This window comes from Sebastes fasciatus, chromosome 20, assembly GCF_043250625.1.
Source record: "Sebastes fasciatus isolate fSebFas1 chromosome 20, fSebFas1.pri, whole genome shotgun sequence".
NCBI classification, from domain to species: domain Eukaryota; kingdom Metazoa; phylum Chordata; class Actinopteri; order Perciformes; family Sebastidae; genus Sebastes; species Sebastes fasciatus.
The window spans coordinates 2,960,014-2,972,360 of record NC_133814.1 but is presented as its reverse complement, the minus strand read 5'-3'; the positions used below and the strand labels follow the sequence as shown (position 1 = coordinate 2,972,360).

Sequence of the window (12,347 nt, the reverse complement as noted above, 5' to 3'; positions counted from 1 at the left end):
ATAAGTGCCTCATACAACCCAACTTCAAAACAGCCAAACTATCCCTTTAAGTATGCTAATGCACTATGCTGTGTTTAAAGTGGAATACCCATCAATGTGTGATATAGCGATGCTCCGTGTAGAAATAAAGACACAGTTCTGTTTCACATGAATCAAGATCCGTTTAATAAAATCCAATCCAATGCACACATGCATTAGTTGAGATCATGCTTTGTTTTTTTTCTTACTTGAGCCATTTTACATGAATTGTTCAATAAATTAGTTTGAAATAAATACAGAGCTTTATTATTATTATTATTATTATTATTATAATACACACAGCCATGACGGAGCGAACAGGAGCCCGATGCATAGCATTCTGAGAGTGCAAAGAATCAGCCACGGATGTGCCACAGATACAGTATATAGATAAGTGACTACAGAGGAAGGAAGAGTAGAGGCTCAGATACTGAGGTGCTCAGATCAGATTTAAAGACTGACCTCAAACTGGAGAGTTAAAGATCACGACCACAGAAAGTAGAAACGGTGAGAAAAACATTTGAATGGTTTTGTATTCTAGAATGTTTAAAAGAAGAATGAAAAGTGAAGCAGGCTGGCGGTTGAGTCCGACCATGTTTCTCGAATGTTCAGAGGCATGACAAAACAGGAAGTGACATCATTGGGTGACTGCTCTGCTCTTGCACATTATAAAGATAATCCCTCCTGGCAGTACGTCCCTCCAGGCCCCCCTGGTCGCCCTCGCTCTAATCCAGGATCAGGGATTCACAGCGGGGGCTCAACGACGCCGCTCTAATCTTTATGGTCCGCTAAAACATGTCAAAACAGAACCAGGCCGCCGCTGCAATCTGCTTCTCTTTACAAAAGCTAGTTTTTTTCTCCTCTAGGTTAGTGTTCTTGAGAAAATATCTCTTTTTTTTTTTTTAAAAGTCTACATATTAAAAGCCTGTACACACAAATAATAGAAAAATAAAACACTGCATTCAGCTGGCCTCGGAATAGATTAGCGAAGCAATTAACACCATTAGATTCAGTCTAGTTTAGTCATAGAAAATTATAAGCGAGTGTCACAACACGGCTGAATCTAAAGTTTAGGGTGGCGGCATGACTCTCGGGACACCTGCAAGGCAATGAATGCTAAAACAGCTGGTCGGGTTACAAAGTTTCTGTCGACCACGTTGAAAAAAAGCCCCCGAATCCTGACAGCTTTGGCCAGGACAATCTAGTTTCTCTCAAAGATTGCTACCAATACTTCTAATTTCCATTAAGTAAAGGAGCTTCTGAAGAGAATGAAACCGATTACAACGCAAGGAATCGTTTAAAGGAATGTAAAAGGTACAGGCTGAGGTGGGAATGCGATGGAATGAGATGGAAGGGGACTAGGAAGATGAGAAAGAAGGGGAACATGTTAAAAAGGAAAACTTCCTGATGTCCAGTTAATGGAATGAGAAACGAGGTGATCCAGTAGGATGGAGACGACAGGAGACGGAGAAGGATGAGATCAAGCAGGTCTACTGGTTCTTCTTGTCCTCTGGAGGGGAGTAGGGAGGAGGTTTGTCCTATGGAGAGAGGACAGTCATGGTTTGAGACAAGTGTTGTTCAGTAATCCATTCTGAGCATGTCAAAGGCCTTTTTACACGGAGCACGTCACCAACAAAGGGCATGAAAACAAAGTGTTGCAAATTTAAAAGGACCAATATGTAATACATTTATTGTAATAAATCATAAAATAACCATGATGTGTTATCAGAGATTAAGGAAACATGCTGAATTGAAATACTGGCTTCTCCGACAACAACGCTACAGCCAGTATGTTCTCCTTTGAAAATTCCATTCCAGTCCGAAACATCTGTTTTTGTTTTGGATCTGTGTGATCCCATCCAACACCCCGTTGCCACATATAAAACAAACTGGCACGCACACACAGCCTTTTGCAGCCATGGAAGCAAGCTGACGAACTGGATCAACAGAGATAACATAACGTTAGATTCTACCCGACCTTAAAAGCCCTGGCACATCTCTCTGTGGTCCGTGTGCTGCTGGGTTATCAAGGCAGCCAGTATTTGAGAAACACAGCCGGTGAAGTGATTCCGACTACTGCTGCTGGTCAGAGGCTAACGTGATCATGTCTAGAAGGTAACCCTCAAATTGCAAAAATTTGCGATTACTGCTATCAGTCACACCGGAGGAGCGGACGAGGCTACAGCTCCAATGTTTTGAATTTGGACTGCTGTTACCAATTTTAAACACTAGCTGTCAGTGCTACTTATTGTTCCTTTAAGATAGTTCCCCTAGATTAGTTCAAAACATTTTTTCACCGTATAAGGACACGATAACAGCCAATATGTACTGGAGATACGGAGAAGCTCTGCATTTAAAGAGGACCTATTATGCTTCGTGCTTTTTCCCCTTTCCTTTAGTGTGCTATATAGTTTTTTTGTACATGTAAAAGATCTGCAAAGTTACAAAGCTTAAAGTCCACGCCAAAGAGAGTTCCTCTCCCCACAGAAACACTGCTCCTGAACTGCCTGAAACGCCTCGCTTGAAGTCCCGCCCCACCGTTTATTCCGTAAATGGTGATGTCACCAAGTAACACATTTGCATAATATCTGCCTAGCGGCTAGTTTAGGACGCCCTCAAACAGAGCTAGTTACAGCGGAGTCTGAAGAGTTTGGTTCGGTTGACCAATAACATTAGTGGGTCAGCTGACCAATCTGACCAAAGTTGCACTTGAACACACCGTAAAGATTACAGCCAACGGCCAACTACCACGTACGTCCTGCGCCTGCGTGAGATGAAATAAGTCTCCATACCAGCAGCGGCGGTAGTCTGTATTCGACATTCAAAAAGGGAAACTGGAAGACCGAGGACTGCGGATATACAAGCTGTTGTTAAGATACGTAAACGAAATAAAGCAGCGTTTGCCGACCATTTTCAGCCGAAAAAACTCAGACCCGGGCAGACTAGAGCCGACATTGTGGGACACACCGCAAAAAACTAGATCGACGGCCGACAGTCTGCTTGGTGTGTCAGGGCCCTCAAAGAGTTCAATACAAAACGCAAATGCAAATCATTGCCTCTATATGATATCTTTAAAATTGCCAAAAGCCCCGGAAACAATATTAAAAGCTACATGCAGCCAGGCGACAAATGAAAGGAAAACCTAAATAACTGAGTGGAGAAACAATAAATCCTGATGATTCATAAAGGGCACACGTGGCTGTTCAACAGCTACTGCACTAAAGGTGAGTGACACCCACTAGCTCAAACTTGTAATAAAATAGGACACTATGAGCCCAATATCTCAGCCAACTTGGACATAAATCAATTGAACATCAGGTGTGTAGCAGAGTGATGGAGGGCAGCCTACCTGTGGCAGGTACACATGTGTAGGAGGCAGCGTGGCACAGCTGGCGCTCGCTGCTGCCTCGGCGGCTTTTGCCTCCGCTGGGAAAGAGACAGAGAATGAGAGAGGGGACAGTAGTTAAACATGCTTTTACCTTTAATCCATGGGATATATGAGATGACTGAAGCCTGAGGTACAAGAGGTGGTATAATGAGCGGGGGGAAAAGGAAATGTAGGCTAAATTAAGAAGGCGTTTTTCTGTGGCTTGAGCTAATAAACCTGTTGCGATATGGGTTGAAGGACTTTTATTCTGAAATTCTTTAAATGTACAAACGAGCCAATACGAAGAATTTAAATTGGAACATGGTGATATGGTTGAATTCAATGACACTTTATTAATAAAAGAAACTTGACTCAAGTTCCACTTGCTAACTTCTTCTGGGTTTTTTTAACCCCATCTCACATCTCTATCAGGGGAGTTTGCTCAGTTGCCAACTCCATGACAACAGATCCATCTGATGAAGACCATGAGAGATGTGATTGACAGCTCATGTTCAATTAATAATGACATATATCAAGATATGGCTAATGTTTGCAAAATAAAATTACACATATGTTAGGGCTGTCAAAGTTAATGCGATAATAACGGCTTAACGCAAATTTGTTGTTTTAACGCCACGCGAAGGAGGTTAAATAACGCTCCAAACTTATGTTACATTTTGGTGATGAAAAACTGTCATGGACATTTTCAAAGGGATCCCCTTGACCTCTGACCTCCAGATATGTGAATGAAAATGGGTTCTATGGGTACCCACGAGTCTCCCCTTTACAGACATGCCCACTTTATGATAATCACATGCAGTTTGGGGCAAGTCATAGTCAAGTCAGCACACTGACACACTGACAGCTGTTGTTGCCTGTTGGGCTGCAGTTTGCCATGTTATGATTTTGAGCATATTGTTTTATGCTAAATGCAGTACCTGTGAGGGTTTCTGGACAATATCTGTCATTGTTTTGTGTTGTTAATTGATTTCCAATAATAAATATATACATACATTTGCATAAAGCATCATATTTGCCCACTCCCATGTTGATAAGAGGATTAAATACTTCACAAATCTCCTTTTAAGATACATTTTGAACAGATAAAAAATGTACGATTAACTATTTTAAACAATTGACTAATTGACTTAATATAAAATCATCGCATTGATTAACTGTGTTCCACTGATATGCTTAACACAAGACAAAACTCTTAAATAATAACTCATTTTGTTAGTTTTGTAATTACAATTTTCTTGCAATGATTCACTTTGACATCAGCATTTTGTAAAACAAGAACACAACAACACGAAGAGTCAGTTAGTCAAATTGATTAGTCAGTGACATAAAAATTAATCAGCAGCTATTTTGATAATCAATGAATCGTTTAAGTCCCTTGTTCCAGCTGCTAAACCAACTGAATTGTCTTATGTGATAGCAAGCTTAATATCTTTGGATTCTGGACTGTTGGTTGGACGAAACCAGCAACGAGAGGTCATCACGTTGGGCTTTAAGTGTTGTAATGAAGCAATTTTCCCTATTTTATAAACCAAATGATTAATCAAGACAATTATCGTCAGATTAATCAATAATAAGGGTGGGGGGGGGAATCATTGATACAGCATAATATCGCAATATTTTGCGTGGCAATATTGTATCGATACACGGACGTCAAGTGTCGATCTTTTATTATATAAAATATTAATCTCTTAACAATCTGACGGCTGGCCCGGCCACTATTCTCTCTTTCAGAGGCCGTTGAGGGCTCAGTCTTAATCGCTCCAAAAGTTACGCTAGGCGAGGAAAACTGGCATGGCCATTTTCAAAGGGGTCCCTTGACTTCTGACCTCAAGATATGTGAATGAAAACACTGAGATGAAGAGAGTGAAAACTGTATCTTATTACATAAAACAGATGTTGATAAAGTGCATAAATTGCAGTTGAAAAAAGGTAATAAATCGCAAAATATATTGCAATATCGCAATACTCAGCATATCGCAAAATGTTCAAAATCCCAATAAGATGATAATATTGTATCGCGGGGCCTCTGGTGATTCCCGTCCCTAATCAATGATGAAAGTAATCATCAGTTGCAACCCTAAACAGGGTTTGATCATATCATCATGACAGGATACCACTGAGAAATGACAAACGATGATGCTCAATTATTGCCCAGACCTACTGAACAGCAGCTGGGTTCTTCAAAAATAACTCCAATAAATTAAAATAAGGGACAATAAGAAAACAGGATACAAAAGAAGGAATGGCATCATAATAACCATTAAAGGCAGTACAATAAATTATACAAAATTATATTTAATACAAGAGATTTTAAAAATACTAGTTAAAAGGTAATCCACTCCCATTGTAAGCTTCCTAAATCAACTCACTTTCTTTACATTTTCATTCAGGCTGATCAATGCATTAACACCTGGAGTGAACTGGAGCTATCGCCACCTAGCTACAAATCAGCCTCACCTGCTGCTGAGGAGGGGAGGTCTGGGTCATGTGGGGGCTGCTGGCCTAGAGGAGCAGAATAAGGAGGCGGAGGTATGTAGGACGCAGAGGCATCAAACGCTGGAGGGTTGGGGTAGAATCCACCTGGATAGCAGGAGCACAGAGCTGCAGTGAACGCTTCCACAAGACTTGAAGGAGATTTGTTTGAAAGAAATCAAGGCAATGACGATAACGGCTGCGACGTTACGGCCCCTACCTGGTGGAGGAGGGTTGGGGTAGGAGTAGCCGGGCGGAGGTCCGGCAGGGTACATCCCGTTAGCAGGGGGAGGAGGGTAAGCGTAGGCCCCGTTGGCCATGTAGGGGCAGCCACCAAACCCAGCAGTCACTGGCTGACCTCTTGATGCTGCAAGACACAAAGCAGGAGGAGAAGGGCAACAAATTAAGAAACAATGGAGGACAATCAGCCAAAACGTCACAACTAGAGCTGTCAATCAACTAAAATATTTAATTGGGATTAATCGCATGATTGTCCGTAGTTAATCGTGAACCTTAAAGGGAGATTTGTCAAGTATTTAATACTCTTATCAACATGGGAGTGGGCAAATATTCTGCTTTATGCAAATGTATGTATATATTTACTATTGGAAATCAATTAACAACACAAAACAATGACAATTACTGTCCAGAAACCCTCACAGGTACTGCATTTAGCATAAAACAATATGCTCAAATCATAACATGGCAAACTGCAGCCCAACAGGCAACAACAGCTGTCAGTGTGTCAGTGTGCTGACTTGACTATGACTTGCCCCCAAACTGCATATGATTATCATAAAGTGGGCATGTCTATAAAGGGGACACTCGTTCGTGGGTACCCATAGAACCCATTTTCATTCACTTATCTGGAGGTCAGAGGTCAAGGGACCCCTTTAAAAATGACCATGACAGTTTCTCATCGCCAAAATTTCACGTAAGTTTGGAACGTTATTTAACCTCCTTCATGACAAGCTAGTATGACATGGTACATGGACATGGTACCAATGGATTCTTTAGGTTTTTTAGTTTCATATGATACCAGTATCTTCACTCTAGCTTTAAAACTGAGCCCGCTACAATCTAAAAATAACAAGTTGCATTAATGCTAAATTAGTGGCATTAAAACAAATTTGCGTTAACGTGCTATTATCGCATTAACTTTGACAGTCCTAGTCAGAACTATAAAAATAATTTTACAATGTGACTGTTATGCCAGGATTCCACCGAGCACGTCTGCACCACATTCTGGCTGAGAGGCAGTTTCGTCCCGTCCTCGGCAGGGTGTCATACCACACTGGGAGCGTGTTGCCTCCCCGGCATGCAGATTTTGTTGATTTTGGTCTGTTTTAATTGTGTTTATTGTTGTTATTTCCTACTTTGTTGTGCTGTGGCCTACAGACAATGTGAATACCGTTAAAAGTCCAGTTAAGTACGACATGGATCAAAGATTTGTGGCTGTAGTGATGTGACGCGATCGGGAGTCTTCGAAGGGTGTTTATTTAGAAAATTGAACGGGTGCTCTAGCCTAAGCCCGATCTGCTCCGTGCAACGCCCCGCGGCGCCGTTAATAATAGACTAGGCGCGTATTTTTAGCGTAGCAGAGCAGAGAGCCGCTTTCGAAACATGCTATGTTGCGTCTGGCGAAATCACAAGCATTGGCTAGAGTGGCCCCAAGTGCTCCAGTGGCCGCGGTGCAGTCCGAACGCGCCTCCCGGTGGAATCCAGGCGTTGATTTGTAACCATACCCTGAGCTGCGACCTGCAGCATGTACTGGCCAAACTCTATAGCTCCTCCAGCGGCGAAGATGAGCCTGAACGTAGCGGTGCCCTCCCAGCCACCTGTAAGAGAGAACACAAGGAGGCATCCATGTGGTTACACACACACACACACACACACACACACACACACAGAGTACTGTATAATCTTATTGACACACACACATATATACCTACCTCCAGGCTCTGAGTTGACGGTACCCTTGATGTAATTGGCTCCCAACACAGGTTGTTTGATCTCACAGCCCTTTATTAGGTAGAAGGGCATCATGAAGGACTGCAGCGCATCTCGCCCTTTAGCCAGAAAGATCACCTGGGAGAAAACAACAGCACCTAACATCATCTCATCACTCAAATGAACTCACAACAGTCTCAGTCTACCACCTTTTGAGACTTGGGGAAAGCTAAACCTAATACTGCTTATTAGTAGGGCTGCGCAACTAAATCAAATTTCAATTTCAATTACGATTTTGGCTTCCAATGATTATGAAAACAAGATAATCGACATAAAATGATTATTGTGCTGCATTCCATTTCGCAACGACGCTATTGTTTTGTCTTGTGTTGTAAATCCAGCTAACCCCTTTTCCTTTACAGTGGTTTGCTTTGGCCCTGCTAGCAAGGTCAGGGACAGCCTTTAAGATCTGCATTTGCATTTATCACATTCCCTGTAAAATCCAACATCATAGCACTCCTTTGAGAGGACAAATGCACTGAGAGAGCTCATCTCTTTGCAAATGAAATATAGTATTGACTGAATTCATATTTGCATGTAAACTATAAATTAAAAATCGATACATTGTTTTCGAGAATCGATATAGTATCACAAAACATAATATCGCGATAATCTATCTTTTTCTATATTTTCTTACATCCCTAGCCTGGGGTGAAGGTGGTGCTTTACAGCACCCCTCGCCCAGAGCTCGCCGCTTAGTGCTCGCTGTGCCCTCGCTCCCTGCGGGGAGGGACGGAGCTCCCTGCTCCTGGTGCGACTGTCAACTGGGACGTACATTCTTGTTGACTATACTAGACCCCTGCAGAGTCCGACCACCAGATACCATTATATATATATATATACATATATATATATATATTTCCTTAGAGTGTGGGTCGATCACCCTGTTGTCGATCAGATCATTTTTATCGATCTGTGGAGCATGACAGCGCGCCATCATAACCACCCGCTGCTTTGCTAGCGCTGTGTGACTAGAACGCTTTTGCCCATCAGGCCTGGATCCATAATCTCCTTCTGTTTTTAGCAAAGACATGTGATCCCCTCGGAATATTACACATTTTCAATCCATCTTTTCTGCAGTTAGTGCAGTTTACTGCTCAACAACTCCTTGTCATCTCTGCTTTGGAGCTTGGCTCTGCTAGACATGTCGTGCTTTCTGACCCCCTAGCTGTGAGCGCATCTCTGTGATGACGTTGCACAGAAACCCGTCTATAGATCTAGCCTCTTAATTTTGCTCTCAAAGTACACCATTGATGCATTTAACTTTAAAATGTAGGCTCCAAAATTGTCTTTCTAAATGTATGTTTACAAAGTCAATGAGTAAGCATGTTAAATAACCGTGATCCCAATATTGATTATGTGATAATGATTTTTGCCCTAATCGAGCAGCCTTACTCAGCGGGATCAGAGTTCTGCAGGCCGTTGTGTGCTTGCTGTCAATGGTGACAATGTAGATTTTGCATCAGCATCAGTGACATGTCAGCGTGAGGCTGTGGCTAAATAACAAATAAGACATCTGGGTCCCGTCTCTCACCCTGTATGGAGTTAGGTAGATGCTGCCCTTCTTGCTCTTTCTGAAGGCTTCAGGCAGACTGTCCGCATCACAGAAAACCAGCTCCACGTTGTCATAGTTCATCAACACACTGGTGACAGAAATAGACACAATCAGTAGAACATACCGACAACAGGACATAATTAGAATTTTGATTATGATTGTCATTATTTTTCTAAGACATTTCTACTACATCATACTTTCAATGTACAAAAAAATAAAAATCAACATTTATATGGGGTGTTGTTTTCTTAACAATTTAGACTTATTTTACCTTTGATTTAAAAGCTTAAAAATGAGATCATTGGGTTATTGTGCAACTGTCCGGTTACTAAACATGGCCCATGCTTTCAGTAAATAGTACTATAGTAAAAGGATTAGGCTTATATATACCATCTAGTGACAGGGCTTACGACTGGTTCTGGGTGAGCTGTGATGGCTTTATCATGTATGTTCTAGAAAGAATCTGCCCTGATGTTAATTCATGTAAAGTGCAGTGACTTGGTCTGGATGTGACAAAACAAAACAAAGGTTGTATAGTAGAGCAGGCCAGAGTGCAGATGGTGTGGAGACAGTAAGCAATGCAGCAGCACGGCACTGCAATAACACACATGCTAAATTACACTTACAATATGATTACATAACATTTGACCTAAGACATGTCTGTCTAAATATAACGTTTAAAACAGGTCAACATGTCTGTAATGACGTGAAGCCTGCTACGGTTCACTGCAGTGATGCTATGAGGTTGAAGGCCATGTTTGTCCCGTAATGCAATGCGAATACTCCATTAACAAACATGGCGTTATAACTATTAATGCAGCTTTTACTCGCTATCTAGCATTTATGTGTCTATTTGGTGTCGTTTTGCACGAATTATGAGCCACTCTTCAATTCGGCTTATGTGTGTTATACCATAAAGCACTTTATTGAGATAAAAAGACGAGTATAATGACTGCTTCACGGTGCTCACTACCGCCAACACAACGTCTTATTGATAGAAATATGCAGCATTAAGTTGTATGAAAAATAAGCTAACAGATGCTAGAAGTTGTGATATTAAGTTATTGTTAGTTAGCTGCTGTGTGAGATAGAAATGTCGGATTTGCGACCGTCCTTATATGTAACGTTAAAGTGTCTTCACTATTAGCAGAGACATGTTTATTAGTCTGTATTTTGAGATGAGTCTGGTGTGTCGTTGTCCCCGGGGACAGCGTCCAGCTTGTCCGTCTAGTTAACGGCAAGGCCTATAGATGGAGGCTGGGAAACGCGTCATGAACACGTCATATCTATGGGGGTACAACACATGCGCAGTAGAATCTGGTCAGCAGTCGCCGAAATTGAGCCAATCAAAACGCACGAGCGCAGCTTCAGTTCCACTGCGCATGCGTCATACCGCACACAACAAGACCCGTGTCCCTACCTCCTTCTATAGGCCTCGGTTAAAGGTACCTGCTAGCTACTGTAGCCATGGCTGCAGCCGCTCCTGTTACTGTCAGTTACCTCTCGCTGTTGTTGATGATGACTCCGCCGGACTCCGAGTTGTTCTGGTTCAGAGTCATGTCGACGGGCCTCCAGACTCTCCGACAAACTACAAGATGACCGGTCGTGTTCCTCTATCAGAGGCCTGTCTTCTGCAGCCTCGGTAGCTTCCCCCGCTGCTCGGCGTTGATCACGGTTGTTGTGAAAACGCTGCTCTCGGTTCGGTGTTGCACCTGCTGCCCTTCCGCCATCCGTGTGACACGCCCACCAAGTGACGTCACACGTTCTTTAAAAATGATGATTTACTGGGGGAAAAAAAGGAAGCAAAAGAAACTCAAGATAAATGTTGAAATAAATATGTTTGATGTAATGCTATAAGATGAGATTGGAAATAACATGCTGTATATAATGCAATTTTTATAATTTTTTGGAAAATGTCATATTCATAAGAAAAAATTGTCAGGAACCAAGCCAACTTTCCTGCATTTTATTAATGAATTCAAACAGTATAGCACCATCTTACCCAATATTAAAAGTCCCATATTATAAAAAAGGGAGATTTTCACGTTTTTTTTCACGGATTTCTGTCCATTTGTGATGTCAGGAATATAAAATATTTAGACCCTTTACACAGTTTTAAACGTACACATTCTAAATGTGTCCCAGTTTATTCCTGGTTTCAGTGGATGTGAATGTCATCAGCTGACAGGAAGTACACATTGACCTAAGCTGTTGCCTAGCAACACAATTATGTTGCAATTCCGATCGCAATTCCGTCAAAATGTGCTAAAACGCAGCATTTTAGACAGAGGGTAAATACAGGCATGTTGAGGCCAACAGTATGAGGAAAATAAGGTGTTTTTTTAACATTACAGCATGTAAACATGTTCTACTAGACACAAAAAACAAGTATGAACCTGAAAATTAGTATAATATGGGATCTTTATAAACAAAAAAGGATGGATATTTTGAATATTTTGCAGACAAAGATATGGACATTTGTTTTCTTTACATAGTTATTACTACTACTAGTACTACTACTACTAATAATAATAATAATAATAATAATAATAATAATAATGGAAAATGTCCACATTCATAAGAAGAATTGATCTACATTCTGTTAATAAACAGGGGGAAAAAGAGGAAAATTGTACTTATATGACACGTAAACTCATTCAAATATTACATGAAATATATCCTTGAAATGCATCTGTAAATGTACATTTGTATCTACCAAATATTTCTATACTGTATGTGTGTGTAAATGCATTTATTTTATTCATATATGTAGACTCTTATTGCACGGTGACATTGGCAGAGTGAATAGGCCTTTCTCACGGTAGACATGTTGACTTATTGTGAGAATAGCACAGGTGTTACAAATAACACTAACGATGGCTCTGCATGGAATTCAGACATCAT

At 41.3% G+C, this 12,347-nt stretch overlaps 1 protein-coding gene across 1 annotated transcript; it reads right to left on the bottom strand.

Annotated features, from left to right (window-relative positions):
• Positions 1-141: 141 nt before the first annotated feature.
• Positions 142-11,200, bottom strand: wbp2 (WW domain binding protein 2). The gene is made up of 8 exons (XM_074621009.1): positions 10,944-11,200; positions 9,423-9,531; positions 7,831-7,966; positions 7,624-7,716; positions 6,099-6,245; positions 5,864-5,986; positions 3,368-3,444; positions 142-1,556 (listed from the first exon to the last, which is right to left on the bottom strand). Exons 1-8 carry the CDS (start codon positions 11,000-11,002, stop codon positions 1,509-1,511), a joined length of 792 nt encoding a protein of 263 aa, XP_074477110.1. The 5' UTR covers positions 11,003-11,200; the 3' UTR covers positions 142-1,508.
• Between the last annotated feature and the right edge of the window lie 1,147 nt (positions 11,201-12,347).

Excerpts from the sequence above, each read along its gene's own strand:
- wbp2 (XM_074621009.1), bottom strand. The coding sequence starts at position 11,002 with ATGACTCTGAACCAGAACAACTCGGAGTCCGGCGGAGTCATCATCAAC. Across the intron at positions 7,717-7,830 it reads CGTCAACTCAGAGCCTGGAG|GTGGCTGGGAGGGCACCGCT; the intron begins GTAGGTATATAT and ends TCTCTCTTACAG. Across the intron at positions 1,557-3,367 it reads CACATGTGTACCTGCCACAG|GACAAACCTCCTCCCTACTC; the intron begins GTAGGCTGCCCT and ends CTCTCTCCATAG.